The following is a 22,961-nucleotide window of genomic DNA, read 5'->3' as shown; positions in this document are numbered from 1 at the left end:
TATTCACCCTGTGGACTCTGACAGCATCCCTCTATGCCCTGCACAAGGCCAGGTGATCACTCTTTAATGCTGATATGAATTCTCAGTAACTCCACTGCTGCACTCAATGATGCCAGTTTAAATGCCATGTAACTTCATTGGCTGGTTTAAATTTCATGGAACTCAGTGTCAGCCTCTCCATTCCCTTCAGTTGGCTTTGGATCAGAGTCCCAGCTGTACTCATGTAAACCCTAAGTGACTCTGCTGATTCACTTAGTGACATGGGTAAATTCCCAAGTACATTTACCCATGGGGCTACTTTGGTGTCAGTGAAAGAGTTGTCAACTCAGATGCAACTAAGATCAGAGATTGACTCTCTGGTCCTGGCTGTGAGGAGTGGAAGATTTTGAGGGCTCTCAGAAGTGACCTTCATACCCTATGGATCCTTCAGCTCTACCCTTGAGTTTGGTGAACTAGACATATGAAGGAGAACTACAGCTTATATTTCCTAGGCTTCTACCCTGCAGAGATAACCTTGCAAATGAACACCCATATAAATAGGTGTTAACTGGGGTTTTGAGGTGCTCTGTGCTCTACATCCATGCTCTGAGGCCAACAAAGGCAGCAATTGCCAACCTGGGGCCCTGGTCACATTCATACTGTACAAAATGAGTTAGTGACCTGAAGCTGTACATGTAATGAATCATGTCATTAGCTTGCCCAGCTGCACAGGACTGGCTCTGGTGTGATAATGGTGCACAGGAATTAGATATGTCTGGTGCAGAATCATTGCTAAACAAGCCCATCCAGAAATGCTCCACCTGGCTGTTTGCTGAGTACACAGCTACCCAGAGAGCCAGGAGGTGAATGGCATTCTATAATTGAACTTCCAGCCATAGTCTGAGCCAGAGCCAGAATGTGAGTGATTAACAATAATGCTTTGCCACCTGAGGAGCTGAATGCCGTTTGCAAACATCAGTTGACTTGAATAATGAGTCTTGCATTGGAATAAAAGGCAAAATAGACATGTTAAAAGTAGTAATAAGTCAAATTAATTTATGATGTAAGATTTTAATCTGTCCTGATAATTTTACAAAAGCCCTGGAGTGATTTGTCATCCATAAAATAGTTTACAACTGATACTGAATTGTCTTCAGAGGCACACAAATAGTTGGAAAAACTAAGATAAGTAGTAGCAACTTTCTGTAATTAAATTGAGACTAGTTAACCTCAATGGCATTAATTTTTATTGCTTCACTGCATAGCATTGTTATAGCGATATTCCAAGCCTTCATAGACTATGAACCCCTTATTAAACTGATCTACAACTATTTTGCAAGGTGTTTATTGCTAGCGCTTTTTATTAATACTCAAAATTACAAAGACCATTTCTTTTCACCATTGTCTTATTATCACTTATTAAGAAGATATTAATTTGCAAATGTTCAACTAAATATTTCATGACATACATGCAAATAAGTTTTTTAAGAATGCTTATATAAAATGTTAACAGTAGATAAAATATCTAAATAGAGTTGGTTATTCTTAGCTACTGACATCTTTTGTAGTATGTGTTTGTTGCTTCCAGCATTATGAGCTTTCACTTAGTTGTGGCACAGTCTTGAGCTATATACCTGGGACTTATAAGGTTAGAATTTGCTAGATTCTCATCACAGACATACCTGTGTCAATCCAACCTCTAAGTCAAGAGAAGGGGTTAGGAAGACATGTCACATGGTGCCTTGCAGCAGAATGAAATATCTGGTAAATACCATTGTGAGGGACAGGATACTGGACTAGACTCAACCATTAGTCTGATCCATGATAGTAATTCCATTCGCTTCAGTGGATGTGTATCAATGTAACCAAGATTAGAACCTGGTCTAGAATTTACAGTTGGCTCGTTATTAATGGGGTTCAGTATGTGCTTATCTTAACTGACTATGAACCTTCAGAGCCAAATGTGCTTCACTTTATGTACTTTGAATAGTCCCATTGATGTGAACTGGACTTCTCACAGTGTCTGAAATGTGCCACAGTCTTGGTTGGGTCAGAGCATGTCAGAGACCTCTGTGAACAGAGTCCTGCAATGTGTTAAGAACCTACTGTGAGGTTCTGAGTGTTTTAAAGTCCCCTTGACTTTACTATGTTGACCAGGGCATGAAGTCTTTGATGATAAATGGAAAATAAGTACCAGAACAACAATAAAAATATCAAATGCAGGTCTTCTCTAGTCTGCAGTGCAGAGTGCGTAAAATGTTTTGAGCACCACACATTCTATATTGCATGCACACTCTTTTGCCACAGGATTCTTTATAAATACATTATATTCCAAGGGTATGTCTACATTAGAGAGTTTTGTTGACAAAGCCTGTGGAGCTGTTCTGTTGACAGCAAATCAACGGAATACAGCACTTTTGTCAATAATGTTCTGCCATTCCCTCCATGAGGCAGAACGCCTCTGTTGACAGATCTCTGTCGACGGAAAGCAAGTGTGGACGTTTTGGGGGGCTTTCTGTCAAAAGAGTGGAGGTCCTGGGACTGGGATAGATGGTTGTGGGTCTGGGACCAACTGTTGTCCCACCCTGATGCCACCAACATCTGGCAGGACCTGATGGCCCAGCCACCCATAGCTGCGGCCCTCCCTCCCTTTTTCCCTCCCTCCATTCCTGCCCCCTGTCTGCCTCCACCGGCCACCCCCCAAGCTTTCCTTGATTTTGCCAGTGGATGAGGGCCGTGCCCACCTGTCCTACTATGCCTGCCTCCCCAACACCCCAGCCCCTCCCACTCCCCCTGTTGATGCAGACTCCACCGCAGCCCCAACATCACCATACCTCCCCATGCTCCTGGCACCAACCCAGCCTGGCCAGAGATGCTGAACCCATGGTGGGAGGGGATTCCAAGGCCACAACTGCATTCATGTTTACTGGATCGATGATCCTTCACAGAAGGAGTACGTTGATGGCCGTCACAGTCTGCAAGGGGAAGGGACCAATCACACACATCAGGGACTAAGGGAGGGAGCCTCTGGGCCCCAGGGGACTCCACTGACCCCATGAGCTTTCCAGGCACCCCCCACCCCATGTGAGGCTGCCTCCCCAGAAGCAGGTTTGTGTGAGGGTGGAACGGCACAGTCCCCTAGGGATGGGGCTTCCCTCCACCAACCATCATGCCCCTAACTCCACTCTTGGAGGTTCCTCCTTGGGCAGGACATCCTCTCTATGGAGGTCCTGCAGTCTCAGAGTGCCTTACCTCCATGAGGAGGGCCCTGATGGTGGACTTCCCCATGCTGAACTGGTTCTCGAAGGAGCGGTAGCTGTTGGGGGTGGTGAGTTTCCACAGAGTGGTGGTGACCTGCTTCTCCACAGGGATGGTGGCTGCAACCAGTTGTCCTCTCTCCAGAGGGTACGGGTGAGCCAGGTGCAGAGCTCTAGAAAAGAGTCCTTCCACATGCAGAAGTTCTGGAGCCACTCCTGATCACCCCACTGCCCATGGCCAGCCAGTCCCACCAGTCAGAACTGGTGAGGTGCCTCCAGACCCTCCTGAGCACTCGGGGTGAACACAGGTGGGCTGGTGTGGCAGCAATAGCATGCTGTCCAAAGGTAGAGCCAGGGTCGCCTTCCCTGGGAAGGAAGAGAAGGAGAATGGCTGTGAGGATGTGCAATAGAAGCTGACGCACCTATGGGTGGGGCCAGTGCAAGCCTGAGGGCTGCTCTGACACCATGGCTATCCGGAAAGCACTGTGTCTCTCTTAGAAAGCAAAGGAGCCCTGCTCGAGCATCTGTGTTTTCCCTTGTGGAGGTAGGCAAGCCTCAGCATGGGCAGAGAATGGGTGTACAGGGGGAGGCTTTAAGGGCAAGCCTCACTAGTGTTCCCAGAAGGGCTTGTCAGCCATGCAACCCTGTCTGATGTGGTTCCGGCGGCCATTCTGTCAAAAGACCATCCAGGCAATCTGTCCACTTTCCGTAGACAGATCAGATCAGAAGAGCGATCTGCTTTGGTGTCTGGTCTCATTCTGTTGCCAGACACTTCATCAGAAGATATTTTCTGATGGAAACTTGTGTCAAGAGATCACTCTAGTCTAGACATAGCCCAAAGAGTGACACTTACCACTTGCGTTGATGTGTTCCACCCTACAGAAATCAGTGGCATTGCATGACTTATTACAACTGTGGTGAATTTGACATTCCAATGCAAAACAATGAAACACATTTCAGCCAATCTGTTATTGTCAGCTGGGACTAATTTACTACATCTATGAGTAAATGCAGAATATTCAGTATGTACAAATGGTACAGATATTAATTAAAATTATTTGTTAGCTGCTAACAAAAGTGATTGTTTTGAAATCTGTCAATGTCAATCTGTACTTTTTTTGAACTAACTGAGGTTTGCAAATGATCTGAAGGACCAGATTCTGCTCCCTTTTGTACCAGTGTAGCTCTGGAATGATGCCAATGAAGTGCCTTTGGATTTAGATTGGTGTGTCTGAGAGCATGATATGGCCCAAGGTACATTATTGTTTATCATTTTTATACTCTGAATTCATCATCATCAACAACGACCATGGGCTCAGCACCTCTTGGTGTCTGAAGCCTCTCTCACAGTTTCCTTCGATCTTTCTCTGTCCAGCATTGAGTGGCTTAGTTTCTGTAGACTAGCTCTGCACTAATCTACTGTATCAGCTAGCCATTCTCTGTGAAGTCTGCCTCTCCTATTTGAGCCATTCATTATGCCAAATACCAGGGTCTTGTTTTTTCATTAATCATTCATTCTGAAGCAGCTCTAATTTTCCAATCTCCTACAGTGTTTGGACGTTCCACATTCCAATCGATAGTATACATGTTAGGTGTAATTTTCTTTCGGTAGCCAACTTATCGATCGAACCCTGATCGCTTGATTGGTGTCATGGACCTTGTTTATCTGGGCGACATCTGAGCTGGCATCTTTTATCATTTAGTAGTATTGGTATCAGATTTCATTTGTATTGTTTCATGGTCAGCACATCGTCACTCATCTGATCAACTCTCCTTCTTTATCCAGGCTTAGAACTGGCATGGAAACCCTAGAGGCGTCTTGGTGCAGTTTACTCTGAATTACAATGTTAAAATGTTTGAAAGGTTGAGAAGGATATTTTGAAACACACAGGCTACGTCTACACGAGCCCCAAACTTCAGCTGATGGGAATAAGGGGACTTCGAAGTAGGCGGGGTCCTTTCGAAAAGGAGCCCCGTGGGGACGAGACACGCGGCGGCGAGGAGCGTCAATTTCGAAGTGCCGCGGCCGCCCGCATGCTAATGAAGCGCTGAATATGCATTTCAGCGCTTCATTAGTAAACTTCAAAATGGCCCTTTGCATGGCCATTTCGAAGTGTGGGGCTCGTGTAGACACGGCCACAATGGGACATAGGGCACATGGGTCCCATTGATAATTTATGGGAATTAACTGCCATTTTTGCGTTAGAAATTTGCTCCCCAAAATGCTTTTATGTATCCCTTTTAAACAGTCTTGCTTCCACAGAGCTCTGTTGATTTGTACCAGCTGAAGATATGACCCAGCCTAATGAAATGATAAAGTACAAAAAAGGGTTTTTTAGCTTGAAAAATAATGAAAAAAGTAAAGGTACAATGTGTTATCACAATTGACTGCAGAGAGAATAGACACCTTTACAACTGATTTTAAAGCTATTTCCCATATCTTTTCTTTAAAGGTTATGAAGATTATGATCACATGTGCAGCTCTGCATAGCTGTTCCCTTGGAGACAAAGGTGGTTCCTTAGAGAATAAGTGGAAATGCCTGGTTAACCATCAGCTTCCTGCTCTTTTTATCCAAAAGATTCTCTGATGACTTTTTAACAACTCTGTTCTATTCCATCATGTTGTGTCTACTGGCTTAAACTATTCCCTAAGATGGTCCTTTTGCTGTTCCTTGCAATCCTGCTAATGAAAGGAGATGTCAGAGGGAACTTTGGGATTTTGGTTTCTGCACAGTCCAGTGAAAGAAGGGTGGTTGCACATGTACCTGGTGATATTATTATTGGAGCTTTGTTTTCTGTCCACCATCAGCCAACTGTTGACAAGGTCCATGAGAGGAAATGTGGAGAGGTAAGGGAGCAATATGGCATACAGAGAGTGGAGGCGATGCTTCATACCCTGGACAGAATTAATTTGGACCCAACACTGTTGCCAAATATAACACTAGGCTGTGAAATAAGGGATTCTTGTTGGCATTCTGCTGTGGCCCTGGAACAAAGCATTGAGTTTATAAGGGACTCTCTTGTTTCATCAGAAGAAGAAGAAGGGGTAGTGCGTTGTGGCGATGGATCTTCAACATCTGTTCGCACCAAGAAACCCATTGTTGGTGTCATAGGACCTGGTTCTAGTTCAGTAGCAATCCAGGTCCAGAACTTGTTGCAGCTTTTCAATATACCTCAGATTGCTTATTCTGCCACAAGCATGGACCTAAGTGACAAAACTCTGTTCAAGTATTTCATGAGAGTGGTGCCGTCAGATGCACAACAAGCGCGAGCTATGGTGGACATTGTGAAACGCTATAACTGGACCTATGTTTCTGCAGTACATACTGAAGGTAAGTGTTCTGCTTTTTTCGCCAAGCATGATTTTGAATTTCAAGCAATAGATACTTTATTACTAGAAGTTTATAGTGTTTATAGTGTTGTCTCTATCTTTTATCCTATTAGATCTGATTTGTGAGGAGTGCATACTTTACTTTAAGCCTTAATTTCATAAACTTGATGTATGTTGGTGACTTTGGGTTGGTACTGATCGAATGGAATGTTTGAAGTCCAGAGTTCCACAGCATGAAACAGATTTTTCATGTCATTTATCACTTACAGAAAGCCCTTCAAGGTGACATTTTAAAAATGTCTGTGCAATTAGCTTAATGTATCTACTATTCAATACTGCAGTCAGAATATTCATTAAGTTTATGGTGGTGGCAATTGCTAAGGGAGCAAATTCTGGTCTTAGTAGTATGAGCTGCACTGGGGCATGGGAGAGCAGTGATTGTAGCTGAGCCACCTGCTCCTTGTTTGTGCTGGATGCCAGCAGGAGTGTATGAGAAAGAGACTAGGAGACCTGGACAATGTTCTGAGTGACCACACCTCCTTAGTATAAAGGAAAACCTTTTGCTAGAACCTCTGTCTAATTTAATGGACCAGTAGGGGTCAAATTTTATCTATTCATCTGCAGTTGGGGATGGGTGGGAAGAGACTTTTGGTACATTTGTCACACTCCGATATTCCATGCGGGTGTGAAACAGGCCAGAACTGTGCCCCATGCCCCTCTCCTTCCAAGTTTGTTCTAAAATGAGAGATTTTACAGTGTAGATGTGGAAAAGTCATGGGAGAGGGAGGAGTGAATGTAGACTCCCAAGCTGCGTCTACACGTGCACGCTACTTTGAAGTAGCGGCACCAACTTCGACGTTAGGCGGCGAGACGTCGAAGTCGCTAACCTCATGAGGAGATAGGAATAGCGCCCTACTTCGACGTTTAACGTCGAAGTAGGGACCGTGTAGACGATCCGCGTCTCGCAATGTCGAAATTGCCGGGTCCTCCATGGCGGCCATCAGCTGGGGGGTTGAGAGATGCTCTCTCTCCAGCCCCTGCGGGGCTCTATGGTCACCGTGGGCAGCAGCCCTTAGCCCAGGGCTTCTGGCTGCTTCTGCGGCAGCTGGGGATCTATGCTGCAGGCACAGGGTCTGCAACCAGTTGTCAGCTCTGTGTATCTTGTGTTGTTTAGTGCAACTGTGTCTGGGAGGGGCCCTTTAAGGGAGCGGCTGGCTGTTGAGTCCGCCCTGTGACCCTGTCTGCAGCTGTGCCTGGCATCCCTATTTCGATGTGTGCTACTTTGACGTGTAGACGTTCCCTCGCTGCGCCTATTTCGATGTTGGGCTGAGCAACGTCGAAGTTGAACATCGACGTTGCCGGCCCTGGAGGACGTGTAGACGTTATTCATCGAAATAAGCTATTTCGATGTTGGCTGCACGTGTAGACGTAGCCCCAATGAGTTTACCTTGATACCTTGACTTACTTCAGTGGATTCACATTGGGTTAAGTGAGAGGAAAAGCAAGCTCAAAGCACTGTAGACAGATGGCTTTCATTCACTGATTGGTCCTTAGATTAAAAACTACCTCCTGCTCTTGCATACCTGAGCAGCACCAGAGAGTGGGAGAGGTGGGGCAGTACTGATCACACAGTTCTTACTACATAGTGTAGGGCAGGGGTCAGCAACCAAAATAAAAAGAATACAGTCAAACCCTGAGATACACCCATTCGGGTTATGAGAATTCAGGTTCATGAGGAGTTTGATTTAAAACCCCTACCTCATCTTATGAGGCATTTCCTTGAATTTACGAGGACCGATTTCAATTTCATGCACCTCAGCGGGACGTGGACACCCTGCAGCTCCAGGCAACAGCTGCCCACAGCTGCATCCTGCCCAGCACATCTCTCCGCAGAGTCTGGTGGCAGTTTCCCGGAGCCCTCGGCCCAGTCTTTACCTGTGGCTGGTCTGGTCTCCGCCTTGGCTCTGCAGCAGCAGTGCACCCTGGTTTAGCCAGCGGCCACAGGCTCCCAGGTGCTCCCGCGAGACATGGCTGCTGGGTACACAACCCATCCCGGCCCCACACCTGCCTCCCGCTCCCCGGACGGCTAGGGGGCCGCCACTGCCCACCCTGCACAGCAGTGCCTCGGGCGCCGCTTGCTGCCTGTGCCGTTCCTTTGCATTTAGCACCTTGGCCACTGCTGGTGAGGCCTCTCCACCGCGCAGCCCCACATGAGCGAGGCATCGCCCCTTGCCAGCTGGGGGCCTCCTGTGCCTGCCTAGCTCCTCGCATGGCCAGCCCCTGATACTGCGCCCTCCCACTTAACCTAAGCTGTACTCAGGCCGGGCTGCCTCCCCGTGCCTTGCTCTGCCCCGCCCGCCCCCTTGCACCGGCCCCGCTTCTGCAGCAGCAGGCAGCTCCCCGGCTTTGCGCCCCCCTCCCAGGCACTCTTCGGTTTCCGTTCTCCTGTCTCTGCAGGTAAACAGACGTATTGTAGAGTAATTAATGAAGGGAAAATGCCTTGTTAGGTTGTGTTATGATAACTAATGTTAACTATTGAAGTAGTTGTGTTCATTTTAATGGGATTTGGTGTTGTTTTAGCATAAATGGGTGTAAATTTTGGGGCTCATGAACTCATAAATTTTTTTCCCATTGAAATTAATGGTAATCACATTTTCAACTTACAAGAATTCGCCCTAAGAGGAGTTTTTCAGGAATGAGTTACCCTCATAAGATGGGGGAAGACTGTGACCTTATTTATTTATTTAGTTAGTTAGCTAGTTAGTAAGTTAGTTAGTTAGTTAGTTCTGTAAAATACTCAATTCAAGAGCCGCAATGCATGTGAATACAAGATGGTCCTTACTAAATAACATGAAACCATTCTTTTTGTAACCCCCATTTTAAGAACAGTGCACAATGATTTGTAATGCAATATGTTTACTGCAGGATGTACACAAGTTTTTATATAGTCTGTTTCCTCACACTTACATGTGTGTCTTTGTATCTTTGTCTTCCTGACTTTCACTCCAGAAACTTCTCTCTCTCTGGAGGATGCTAAATTCTGAACGATTTCATTTTTGTTTTTGAAATCACTGTGCAGCTGCCCTGATACTTTGACAAAACACTCTTTTATATATTTGCCATCCATGAATGGCTTTCCTCATTTCATGATCTCTTGAGTTGGCACAAAACTAGCCACAGTTATGCTACTTGGTGATTTCGCCCATTTCACCCTAGTGTTCTTTGCTCTGCTTTGCATAACAACTCCTCTGTGACTTTTTTTCTGGCATCTCCAGCTGGATACTGTTTGGCAAAAGTAGTGTGTTTTTTGAGAAAATGCCTCTCGGCATTGCATTTTTTGTTTTTGGCTAATTTCTCATTGCAAATGAGACATAAAGGCTACGTCTACACGTGAAGCCAACATCGAAATAGGCTATTTCGATGAATAACATCTACACGTCCTCCAGGGCTGGCAAAGTCGATGTTCAACTTCGACGTTGCGCGGCACCACATCGAAATAGGTGCTGCGAGGGTACGTCTACACGCCAAAGTAGCACACATCGAAATAAGGGTGCCAGGCACAGCTGCAGACAGGGTCACAGGGAGGACTCAACAGCAAGCCGCTCCCTTAAAGGGCCCCTCCCAGACACAGTTGCACTAAACAACACAAGATACACAGAGCTGACAACTGGTTGCAGACCCTGTGCCTGCAGCATGGATCCCCAGCTGCCGCAGAAGCAGCCAGAAGCCCTGGGCTAAGGGCTGCTGCCCACGGTGATTAGAGCCCCGCAGGGGCTGGAGAGAGAGCATCTCTCAACCCCCCAGCTGATGGCCGCCATGGAGGACCCGGCAATTTCGACGTTGAGGGACGCAGATCGTCTACACGGTCCCTACTTCGACGTTGAACGTTGAAGTAGGGCGCTATTCCGATCCCCTCATGAGGTTAGCGACTTCGACGTCTTGCCGCCTAACGTCGAAGTTAACTTCGAAATAGCGCCCGATGCGTGTAGCCGCGACGGGCGCTATTTCGAAGTTAGTGCCGCTACTTCGAAGTAGCGTGCACGTGGAGACACAGCTAAAGAGAGCCCGGCCAAACTTGATATAAATGCAAAGGATTGGGTCCATTCAGTTTTGAATTCACTGTTTTCATCTTCAGTTTTCCTCTTTTTGAAGCCATTCCATCTCCACTTTAATTCTGCCAATTTTACTTCATGCTTAATTTCAATTTTCTTTCTTAAAATGCATGTTGACCTTCACAGCAGGAATGCTGCAATCTTCCTTTTCAAAATCAAGATTTTATTAGCAACGTGATCAAAACACAGTAACAGCTTCATGTCCCACAATGCACTGTACATATTAAAGGGGACGTTATCCAGCATGTTGAGATCACATATAGTTTGCTATTTATAAATGAGTTGTTCATTGTTGGGCTTTTAGATGCTCACCATTTATTGAAAATAATCAGGATTTTTTTCTTTTTTACTTTGCAATTATAGCATCAGGAACCACAAATAAGTCCTTAAAGAGACACATGGAGCTCTGGAGTCGCAGATTGCAGATCCACGAATAGGGGAAATGTGTAGTAATGAGCAGGCTGTCCTAAAGAACAGCATGTTTCATTACTCAGCGAGTGTTGATCATCACTGTGGATGTGCTATTTGCTTTATCTCAATCACCAGACAACAGTTCTTTTGCCCTCTCTTGTCCTCCTACTCATACTGTGGATGTGTTACTTCCATTAGCATTTTTCTCATCGTATTTGGATAACATTGTTCTGGTGCATAGCTGTGGTGACCTCCTCTACTCAGGTAGATATACCTAACACATTGTATGGGACACGGACATGGATATTAAAAGACCATTAACTATGGTGAATTCAATGTGGCTGAGAACGTATATGCAGATTTTTAAAAACAATTTTCCCATCTTGATAATGAGGGCTGATGAGCAACCACAGTATTATTCAGATATGTATGCATGAGTGCATTCACAGTTTAATGTAACAGGATATAAATCACTCTGTGTCATATCATGTGATGAGGTGGCTAGGGGCTATCAGATGGCCTTGGCATAGGTCCACATCAGATCTTCCCATCACAAAATGTGTGCGAGTATCTGCTTGAGACCATCATTTTTAAAAGTGGGTAGATATAACTGATATATTAATATTGCCTGTTATCATATAATGTGACTTTTTAACTCTTCCAACTTCTCCTCAGGCAGCACCCCTGGTTTAGGATCACACACTCATTGCAAGCTGAGTCAATCTAGTGTCAATGTCTGTTTCCATACTCCATGGGCACACACGATAGGTCAGACAGTAACATGCGTCCCCTGATAATCTCCCCACAGCAGGTTACATAGAGGAAGTTAAACATTGGGAAGGAGGGGTATTGAGGCACTGGAACTGAAGCTGTAGATCACTTCTGTGGATGAGATAAGGAGATGGAAAGGCCCCAAAACCCACCAAACGTAATTAGTAACACGTGTGCTTATCACCATTCTGAGCACATGGAAGAGATGGTGTCTGTTAAGCTACAGCCCTAGAGAGGGCATGGAGCATAAGTGTAAATTTGCTCAGTCTTGCCTAGTGCTGTTCCTTGCACAGAGAGGGAAACGCCATGTACCACCCATTAGTTGTGGAGCAAGAAGCCTCCCTGTACACTTTTTGGTGTCCTATTATTGCAAGGAGCCCTGAGAAGGGTTGTGGCAAAGCTTCTGGCTTGTCTTTCCATCCCTTGATGGACACACAGGGGCAGCTCTCCGTCTGGTCATTAGCTTTCAAATTGTAAACTCGGGGGCAGGGCTCGCTTCTTCTGTGTCTGGAAAATTTCTTGTGCCCTTGACATGCTACCACCAGTTGAACTAAAAATATTGATTAACCTCCCTTGCCCCCGTTCAGAAGTATAAATGATGACAGAGAAAAGAAGACTGAGGGGCCATTTGATAGCAGCCTTCAACTTCCTGAAAGCGGGCTCTGAAGAGGATGGAGAGAGACTGTACACAGTGGTGACAGAGGGCAGAACAAGGAGCAATGGTCTGAAGTTGCAGAGGGAGAGGTCAGGTTGGATATTAGGAAAATTTACTTCACCAGGAGGGTGATGAAGTGCTGAAATGCTTGACTAAGAGAGGTGGTAGAACTTCCATCCTTAGATGTTTTTAAGTCCTGTCTTGACATGTCATGGCAGGGATGATTTAGTTGGCGCTGATCCTGCTTTAGGCAGGGAGCTGGACTAGATGACCTCCTGAGTCCCTTCCAGAGCTAGAATTCTATGATTCTATGCAGAGCTGGAAGTACACGTTTCAAATAAATGTTGTGGTTTATTTTATGATCAAACCCTAGTAAATAAGAATCTATAAGTACAGGAAAATACATCAAGGACTTCTCTTTGCTCAGTTAGGAAAGAATTGTTAGAACATAAGGACAGATCCTCAGCTTCTGAAACTCAGCATAGCTTCACCAACGTCAACATAGTGGCCCTGGTTTTCACCCATTGAGGCTTAGATCCTTAATGTTCACATTTATTGTTGATCAATTTTTGCAAAGCATTTTAAAGAGCCTAATATTAAAAGTACTGTGTTTCAATGAGGGTGATTTACATGGAAATTAAGATCTTGCCAAGTGCTGACCCGCAAAGCCTGGTTACACTATGTTTAAACTTCAATAGCTCCGCTGATGGTATTAGGTACTTCTGATTTACAGTGGGTGTGTGAGAGAGTAGATTTAGGGACAAACATTGGGTTTCTATCATCTGATGTCACTTGCTGGCAATAGAATCATAGACTCATAGGATACTAGAACTGAGAGGGACCTCAAGAAGTCATCAAGTCCATTCTCCTGCCCTCATGGCAGGACCAAGCACCATCCATATCATACCGGGTAGATATTTATCCAACTTGTTCTTAAATATCTCCAGTGATGGAGATTCTCCTGACGAGCCATCCTAATGACAAGCATGCCCTATCTATCTGAATAACCTCAGAATTCCACAAATAAAAATAAATCACTAAGTGACAAGACAACAACCTGTTCTTAAAAATGTATATAGAACTAGGGATTCATTATGTTTATTTAGCTGTTCTGGACACTTACCAAACACTGTGGCTGGGTCTACACATGCCCCTTCCTTTCGAAAGGGGCATGTTAATGAGCAGGTTCAAAATATGCTAATGAGGTGCTGCAATGAATACGCAGCACCTCATTAGCATAATGGTGGCTGCAGCGATTCGAAAGTGCAGCTTTTTGAATTGCACGCCACCTGTTGAGATGGGACCTTCCGAAAGGACCCCCCCCAGTTTTCGAAAGCCCTTCTTCCGATCACCAGATAGGAAGAAGGGCTTTCGAAAACTGGGGGGGTCCTTTTGGAAGGTCCCGTTGCCACAGGCGGCGTGCAATTCGAAAAGCCGCACTTTCGAATCGCCGCGGCCACCATTATGCTAATGTGGCACTGCATATTCATTGCAGCACCTCATTAGCATATTTTGAACCTGCTCATTAACATGCCCCTTTTGAAAGGAAAGGGCACATGTAGACCTAGCCTGTCACTGTCCCAAAGAGAAAAAATATCACAAAACACTGATGAAGGTTGTGGAAAAGGGATTTGACACACCACACACATGAATATAGATCTGGGTGATGTTATTAATGTGTTCTGCTATGTCTCCTTTTAAAAAAAATACATCCAAAATATTCCAAACTGCTCATCTACCTGGTTATTTATAGTTTTTTTTTAACTGTAACTCATCCCAGCCTAGTTGCTATTTATCTTTAAACATCCAGTCTCTTGAACATTTACCTTTTGCTTCACATCCATTGCTATTTGAAAGAAGATTTAGAATGTTAAATCCCACTGTTATGCCTAACTGCCATTTTGTCCAGGGTCCCCTCTCATAAACAACTGAGATGATGACCCCGACACCTCTTTGACTTCTTTGCCTTCTTGAGGGTGAATGGTTCCATCCCCAGGAGGTGAAGGGATCTACATCTCATGGTTGCTCTCGGTGAAGGACCTGGACATGGAGGGAAGTAAAGGGAAAGCCTGTTCTGGCTGAATAAAATATTTGAAGGCTATAAGGTACCACTAGCCCACTACGTGTATAACCCTAGCTATAATATTTCACCCGATAATCTTTGATGCCAAGAGAAGTTCTTATTACTTCCAGTTACATGCTGTACAAGCACACAGAGATTATCTCTTTCCCCAAGAATCTTACAGGCTTAATAGACAGAGGGTAGGAGCAGAAACAGATGAGAAATGAATTGTTCAAGGTCAGTGGAAGAACTGGGCTTAGACCCGTATCTCCCGAGTCCCAGCCTAGTCATTGCACCTTTCTGACAGTACAATTTGTACCCTCACATAAGCAGTGAAAGAGTGAATGTCAGGTAAATTGTCCATGTTCACATATATCAGGAGTGATTAGTGGCCTTTGGATAATCTTAATGATGCTGAAGTCAGCTCTGCTTCCAACTCAGCAGGTTGTTTCTGTCTCTTGGAGGAATGGCACAGAAAATTAGACTGTCTTCTGATGGCTACATTTCTGATATTGCATATAATTAAAGTTGCCTTGCATTAATAATCTTGCAGAGTGATGTAGAATACATTCACTATTTGCAATGGAAATGAAGGCTGAAGCTAATGAGAACAATTTTTTCTGAGCAGTGATCATCAAAGAGCTAAGAGGGACAATAAACCCTTCTGTTTAAACTTGTGATGCTGGAGCAGGATTTGGAAACCATGCTTTTTGGCTGGACCAGGAGGAACGGGGCACCCATAAATCCTGTATTCCTAAAATGAATGTGGGTGATGATCTAATATGTTATCAGAGAAAATCTCCAGTAGAATTAAATCACTTGCCTTTGCAAAATATCACCATGTCAGTGGTCTTTCCCCAGCTGCAGAGTTCCTAACATGCCACCTGGTCACCTGGACTTCACTTCTGAGCACACAGTCAAATTAGTCAGCCATACAGCCCAGTGCGGAATGTCTTCAACAGCACATTTTCCCAGCTTAATGAAAGCCCTACGCAAAATGCATTTCCCCAGAGAGCAGTTCTTAACGGGACATAATTGCATGAAAATCCTTTTTCACCAAAACATTGATGGGGATTTCTCAGGCAGGGCTCTTTCACTGGCAGGTTTCAAATTTCTAAAGAAGAGAAAAAAGTCACCCCGTACCCCTGCTCACCACCTAGTTTTAGGGTAGGGGGTGGATCTGACTCCCAGCATACATTAAAGCAGCCCAGGAGGTGGCTCTGCTTTACGGCAATCTCCTCAGGGCTGTCTATGGACTGCACTGTGTCTATAAACTTAATTGCTTTGATTGTTCTGCCTACCTCCCTAACTGACCCCAACCCACCCGTTCCTGCCAAACTCCCTATGCTGTGATCCATTAAACAGTGGGGGCCTGTGTCGGGCTACCTGTGCAGCTGCCACCGTTTGAGGATTCTCCCCTAACCCACTGTGACTTTTTTATTGGCTGGAGCATAGTAGAAGGGGTGGGGTGCAGAATCAAGCATTTAAACTTGGTCTGCTATACAGCATCCTGACTAATTCTGGTTTGAATAATTAATGAAGCAATTAGTGATCTTGGAGATGAATGGAATGTTATGGATATGGGGTTAATTTAATTTTAGAAACAACTCACTAGAAAAGAATGTTGCCATCATCATATTAAAATCTGACTGTGGCTTCTTGACTACTGGGAGTGGGGCTTGCCCACAATGTTGTATTACACACATGCATTTCAATGCAAACACATGCACAGAGGAGGATGCATGTTGGTCTGGGTCGCTACTGGCATAAACAGAGAATAATAGAGGCCACTGATATGTCTTTGAGTCAACCCAATATATTTAAAAAAAAACCGCACCATCATGTTTCTAAGAAAACTTTTTATTCACCTTCTGTGGATGGCACTGCAAGCAAACCACAGTAACGACTCATCTAGAGCTATACACTTCCTTCCGGCTGACGATTATGACCAACCTAAATCACAAGGGCACGTGGAGCCCAGCCGACAGGTGTACGTGTCTCAGCATCACCACAGTCTGCACTAATCAGTGTCTTTACTGAAGGTCCCAACTCAGAGTTCTCGGACTGAATGGGCATGAAGAATTTTAAGCACACTGGCATCTGCACAATCCAGTGCTGCTACTCTCTCTTCACACACAGATCACTAAAATTGGGTGCCAACTCATGCAGTGACGTATTTCTCCACACACGATTAGATGGCTCTCTCTACAACCTGGCAAGACTCAAGGCCAAAACTAAGGTCAAGAAAGTCCTCATTAGGGAACTCCTTTTTGCAAATGATGCAGCTCTCGTTGCTCAGAATGAAGACACACTACAGTCACTGATGGATTCCCTGTCCAGAGCGTGCAAGTTGTTTTCCCTTGACATAAGCATGAAGACAACGGTTGTATTCACTCAAGGTATACCTCAGTAACCCAATGTCATTCTCAATAGCAGCTCATTAGATGTGGTTCAACAATTCTGTTAGCTTAGATCTACTGTCACCACAAACCTATCCATGGATGAAAAACTGAACACCAGAATTGGGAAGGCAGCTATGATTTTTGGCATACTTACAAAATGAGCATGGAACAATCCTAAACTGACAGTGAAAACAAAGATACTAATCTACCAGGCATGTGTATTGAGTATCCTGCTATATGGTTCTGAGGCATGGACCTCCTACTCAAACCAGGAGAAAAAATTGAACAGCTTTCATCTTTGCTGCCTCTGCAGAATTACGAATATCAAATGGCAAGATAAAGTTTCAAATGCAGATGTCCTGTCAAGCTCCGGCATACGCAGCCTCATAGAGAGCCTCACCAGCAGAAGATTAGGATGGCTTGGTCATGTGAGAAGAATGGGTCACAAACTTCTTCCCGAAGAAATCCTCTTTGGTTAACTGTCATGTGGGTTGCAAACAAGAGGAAGACCAAAGCTAAAGATTCAAGGATACATGAAAAAATGCCGTGAAAAAATTCAACATTGATCCAAAATCCTGGGAATCTACATCATCAGATCGAAATACCAGAGGACGATTGCTACGGCAGGGCACATCATCCTTCGATACTACATGTGCAAGCCACGCAAAAGAACTTCATCTTAGAAGTAAAAACTCTCAGACTCAAGAATTCGGAAATAGACTCACATGCAGTTATTGCAATTGACTGTGCAAATCCAATATTGGGCGGAGAAGCAGTGAGAGAAGCTGCAGACTCAAACACTGCCCATAGATCCTCACTGCCACTGCTAACCATCGTCTTTTGAGAGGAAAAGGGGCCATAGTAGTAGGCTATTTTAGGCACTTAAGAAAGGATGTAAGGGTTCTAAAGTACCTCTCCATCCTCTCCTGAATCTCCCAAATACAGATTTAAGTATCTACTTTTGAGAACCTGGTTTCATGTTGAAATTGCTGTGTTAACTGAAGGCATTAGTCTCTAGTAAGTCATCTCAGTGTCATACACAGTACGAGCCTAACAGTACTACTTAGCTATTGGTGATGGCTCTCCTCAACCTGCTAGAAGGAAAGCATGGAGATTTCAATTTCAGATAGTTAGTAACAATGGAACAAAACAAAGCAGCAGAAATGCAGCACTTTAAAGACTAACAAAATGATTTATTCGATGATGAGCTTTATTTGGGTAGACCCACTTCTTCAGATCCAGCAGAAAGGTAGTACGTTAAAGACTAACAAAATGATTTATTCGGTGATGAGCTTGTAAGTATTTAAAGTGCTACATTTCTGCTGCTTTGTTTTGTTGGAGTACAGACTAGCACGACTACCTCTCTGTTACTATTCATCAGTAATGGAAGTTAGCAGAACTCTGCCTCAGATAAAATTGAATATATTGGGGCAGATCATTCAAATTAGAATTTTCTCAGCCAGGCATGATTTTTTAAAATTTTGTTTGTATTTTATAGCTTTTTTTACCTGTCTGCTCTCAGCTGCTGAGCTTTGGCCATGTGGAGTTGCATGTGGGCCAATTTCCTAGAGGCCCTTTCTTCAGGTGACATGTCCACTTATCGCCCTTCCATTATCTTGCATGCCTTTGCTGAGCCCACAGCAGTGGCCATCATACACCCATCATTCACCTGCTCCATAGGTTGGTTATAGGAATAGGGGGATTTCAACATCTTCAGGGTCCTTTCGAAAAAGACTCCATATGGACGAGCCACGTGTGATCGAAAACGGCACTTTTGAAGTGCCGTGGCTGCCATTATGCTAATGAGGTACTGCATATTCATCGCAATGCCTCATTAGCATATCCCGAAGTGTCTCATTATCATCCCTCTTTCGAAAGGAGGGTGTTAGTTTAGACATAGCTAAAGTGTTTTAAAGTGTTCAAAACCAACATTTCACTTTCTCTAGCCCTATAGTCTCGCAGCAAGTCTCCTTGGTTGGTCCCATACCTCATCGCCACACTTGATTAATAGATTTTAAAACATTATTATTATTATACTACTTTAGTCTGACCTTATGGAATATCCGCAGAATATCACCCAGTAATTTTTGTATGAGGCCAGCATCTCCGGGGTCAGCAACCTTCAGCACGTGTCCCATCAGGGTAATCCACTGGTGGGCCATGAGACATTTTGTTCATGTTGCCTGGCCACCTGCCTGGCCACCAGCAGCTCCCTAGAGATCATGCTTCACAATTTTTGGCCAATGGAGCTGTACAAAGTGACATGGGCCACAGGGCTGTGCTGACCACTGCTTTCTGCAGGTCTCATTGTCTGGGATGGTAAACAACAGCCACTGGAAGCTGCAGGGGGTCATGCCTACTGAGGGTCAAAGTAAACAAAATGTCTTGTGGCACGCTTACAGATTTCAGACCTCTGCCACAACTTCTTTTGGAGTTGTAGCATGTCTTTTAGTAAGGTAAAACCTTCAAATGGTGAAAAATGTGGCACATGCTTAGGGGAGTTGTTTCAACAGTGCATTATCCCCTCGCTATTAACAAATTGTACCTATTTCTAATCTGTATTAGTCTAATTTCAACTTCCAGACACTAGATCTAGGTATGTCTTTATCTGCTCACTTGATCTGCACTAACAAGGTAATCTAACTAGATAAGTTATATAACTTAAATTAATGTAGCTTAAATCAATTTACAGAGATGTCTGCACCAAGCAAGGGAGAAGGGTGATGATGTACCATGAACTTAGCTTCCACCTCTTGAGGAACTGGAGAACTGAAGTTGCTGGGACAGCTCTCTGCCATTGCATCTTCATTAGATCTGCTGAATTGATACATCTGAATGCACTGCAGTGGTGTAAAATTAGCCAGGAGTGAAGAGAAGCCCTAAGAGCTTTGTGCTGTAAAGAATCTTTTCCTCATGTAGGTAATCATAGATTGTGATCAAGTCACCTCTTAAATTTCCCTTGGCTCATGGATAAACTAAACAGTTATATTTCTTAAGTCTCCCTCTTGGTACAGTGTGTTTTCCAGACCTCATATCATTATTGTAACTCTTTCTGAACCCTTTTCAATTTGTCAATATATTTTTTATTAAAAGGGTGGAGGGTGGACACCAGAACTGGGACATAATATGTCAGCACATTGGTTCCACAACCCTTCTCCTTCCTAGGCAAGTTTTCCTTCATTGCTTCTTCTGCTAAGCAACCCAGAGAGCTTCTTCTGTCTTCTTCTTCCACTGTTAATGCTCACCTTATTGGCTATCCAGCACAGCTGCAGCCTGTAAACATGTACCATTTACTACTGAAGGTGTTCATTAATCAGCCTGCATCTGCTTCTGATAGCCCATATTTTCATCTGTCTCCTTCTTCCCACCATTCTGGCTGTTGTGTTTCATCCAAGGTATCACAAATTTGGCAATTTATTGCCAGTGAAATCATGATTTTTTTTTCTTTTTACTCTTCAAAACTGCCAACAAACTGAAAAATCCCTTATTTACCCAGTTTTATTTACCATCATCCACTCCCTGTCCTCTGGGAAGAAGATGGTACTGAATAGGTTAAAAACCCCTCACATAACCACAGGATTATTCAACACACTTATGCAAATGTGTTTATGGCTCTGGTCTAGGGCTCCTGATTTGAACGGATTGTTTCTGTTTTGCCATATATATATTGTAGCAGGGTCAGGGCAGCAGACCCCTGGTGGAAGGCAGCCCAGAACCCAGCCTGGGCTAAGGAAGAGATAGAAGTTAATTAAGCTCCCAGGTGGAGGCAATAGGGTGTGGTAGAGGTAATCAGTTAATGACTTCCAGCTGAGCTAACTACTGAGCGGCTCAAGAGGAGGGGAGGCAAAGAGAACAAGACGAGGAGAGGGGAGTGTGAGAGATACTGTGAGGGAAGTAAAAATTAGCAAGAGCAGATCAGGGTGAGGAGAGAGCAGACAGCAGGGCTGCAGAGGGAGGAGCAGTGGGCTCCTCTCCACAAGCCAGGCCAACAGATCTGTGAGAGGAAGAGGCCAGGAGCCTGAAGCCAGGTGGAGGGGGGCACCTGGCCACAAAAAATTGAATAAATTATAACTTATGGTACACTTGGGCTACGTCTACACGTGCACGCTACATCGAAAGAGCTTATTCGATGCACCGACATCAAAATAGTCTATTTCGATGAATAACGTCTACACGTCCTCCAGGGCTGGCAACGTCGATGTTCAACTTTGACGTTGGGCAGCACCACATCGAAATAGGCGCTGCGAGGGAATGTCTACACGCCACAGTAGCACACATCGAAATAAGGGTGCCAGGAACAGCTGCAGACAGGGTCACAGGGCGGACTCAACAGCCAGCCGCTCCCTTAAAGGGCCCCTCCCAGACACAGTTGCACTAAACAACACAAGATCCACAGAGCCGACAACTGGTTGCAGACCCTGTGCATGCAGCATGGATCCCCAGCTGCAGCAGCAGCAGCCAGAAGCCCTGGGCTAAGGGCTGCTGCCCACGGTGACCATAGAGCCCCGCAGGGGCTGGAGAGAGAGCGTCTCTCAACCCCTCAGCTGATGGCCACCATGGCGGACCCTGCTATTTCGATGTTGCAGGACACGGATCGTCTACACGAGCCCTACTTCGATGTTCAACTTCGAAGTAGGGCGCTATTCCCATCCCCTCATGGGGTTAGCGGCTTCGACGTCTCGCTGCCTAACGTTGATTTCAACTTCGAAGTAGTGCCCAACACGTGTAGCCGTGACGGGCGCCATTTCAAAGTTGGCGCCGCTACTTCAAAGTAGCATGCACGTGTAGACGCGGCCTTGATCCTGTCAGCACTTTGTCCCAGGTAGAAGTCTGCATGTTCTGTATTCCCCAGTGAATTTACTTTAACAGATTTAGAGAGTTCAGGAACCTCTTCTAACATGTTCCACCTCAGAAGAAAATGGCTGGAACTAGTCACAATGGTTGTGCCTCAATGAGCTGAGTATCACAGTGGCCGAGCACACAAGTCAAAGGATGTTTTATCTAAGTTCCAGACCTGCAAACTTAGCTGAAATCTGGCAGTCAGTCTGTGCTCTTTTTGTTCACCTGCATCATTGTTGGTAATAAAGATCTGCCAGACCAAAGCTTGCCATCCATTACACCTGTGCAACTTTTTTGTGTCCAGAAGAGTGGCATAAGCCTAACTGGCTTGGATAGGTGCAAAAGAGGGAAAACTTGGAATGAGGCTTTGCAGGTGGAAGTTAGTGAACAGTTCCATTGTTGAAGCTTGAGAAGGAATAGAATAGCTCCATTCCCCATTGCATTGGGTCTGAAGTGCTAGCTGTATTTAAGTATTGCAACACTGTATGATGCTAAATAGTCCTAGGGAGGAAATTGGTGGCATAAGAAGGTGCTATTTTTGCATGGTTGCTTTTCACAGTAAAATGGAACTTTAGAATGTGTTAACCATTAGGCAATCTTTTTCCTCCTCTCTAGCTCTTATGAAATCACCACTCCACTAAAGGTGTGATCCAAAACCTATTGAAATCAATGGAGAACCTTGTTATTTACTCCAAAGGGCTTTGGATAAGGCCCTCATTAAGAGAGTGAATTGAAATCCCATATTATCTATCTATCTATCTATCGCTCTCTTCCTCACCCAGCCACTCATGATTTATCCTCAGAGCTCCCCTGTGAATTAGAGAATGGTATCATCCTGGTTTTACAGAAGGGAAACTGAGGCCAAGCTCACACAGATATGATTTTTAAGTCCGACTGCCAGTTTGTAGGGTGTCCCATGGGAAATCGCAAATGCCAGTTTACCAGAAAATATACCAGGCAGCACCAAATGACTACGTCTACACTAGCAAGTTCTTTTGCAAAATCTGGCCCTTTTTCTAAAGAACACATGGAGCATCTACACACAAAATGCTCTCTTTTGATCTGAAATCAAAAGAAAGTAGCTCTTCTTCTGGAAGCCCTCTTCTGCTCCCTGATCAGGAAGAGTGCCTTCTTTTGAAACC

General features: G+C 44.7%; 1 protein-coding gene across 5 annotated transcripts in view; it reads left to right on the top strand.

The window, feature by feature from the left end:
- The first annotated feature begins 5,889 nt into the window (after window positions 1-5,889).
- GRM5 (glutamate metabotropic receptor 5) overlaps window positions 5,890-22,961 on the top strand; it is a 381,523-nt gene continuing 364,451 nt past the window's right edge. For all 5 annotated transcript variants that reach the window (XM_074981437.1, XM_074981432.1, XM_074981451.1 and 2 more), the window contains exon 1: window positions 5,890-6,568. In XM_074981437.1, the coding sequence (XP_074837538.1) occupies window positions 5,890-6,568 (679 nt within the window). The remainder of the gene's footprint in view (window positions 6,569-22,961) is intronic.

The sequence above is a fragment of the Carettochelys insculpta genome, chromosome 1, assembly GCF_033958435.1.
Source record: "Carettochelys insculpta isolate YL-2023 chromosome 1, ASM3395843v1, whole genome shotgun sequence".
Classification (NCBI taxonomy): Eukaryota; Metazoa; Chordata; order Testudines; family Carettochelyidae; genus Carettochelys; species Carettochelys insculpta.
The sequence above is the reverse complement of the archived record's forward strand: the minus strand, read 5'-3'. Positions and strand labels throughout refer to the sequence as shown.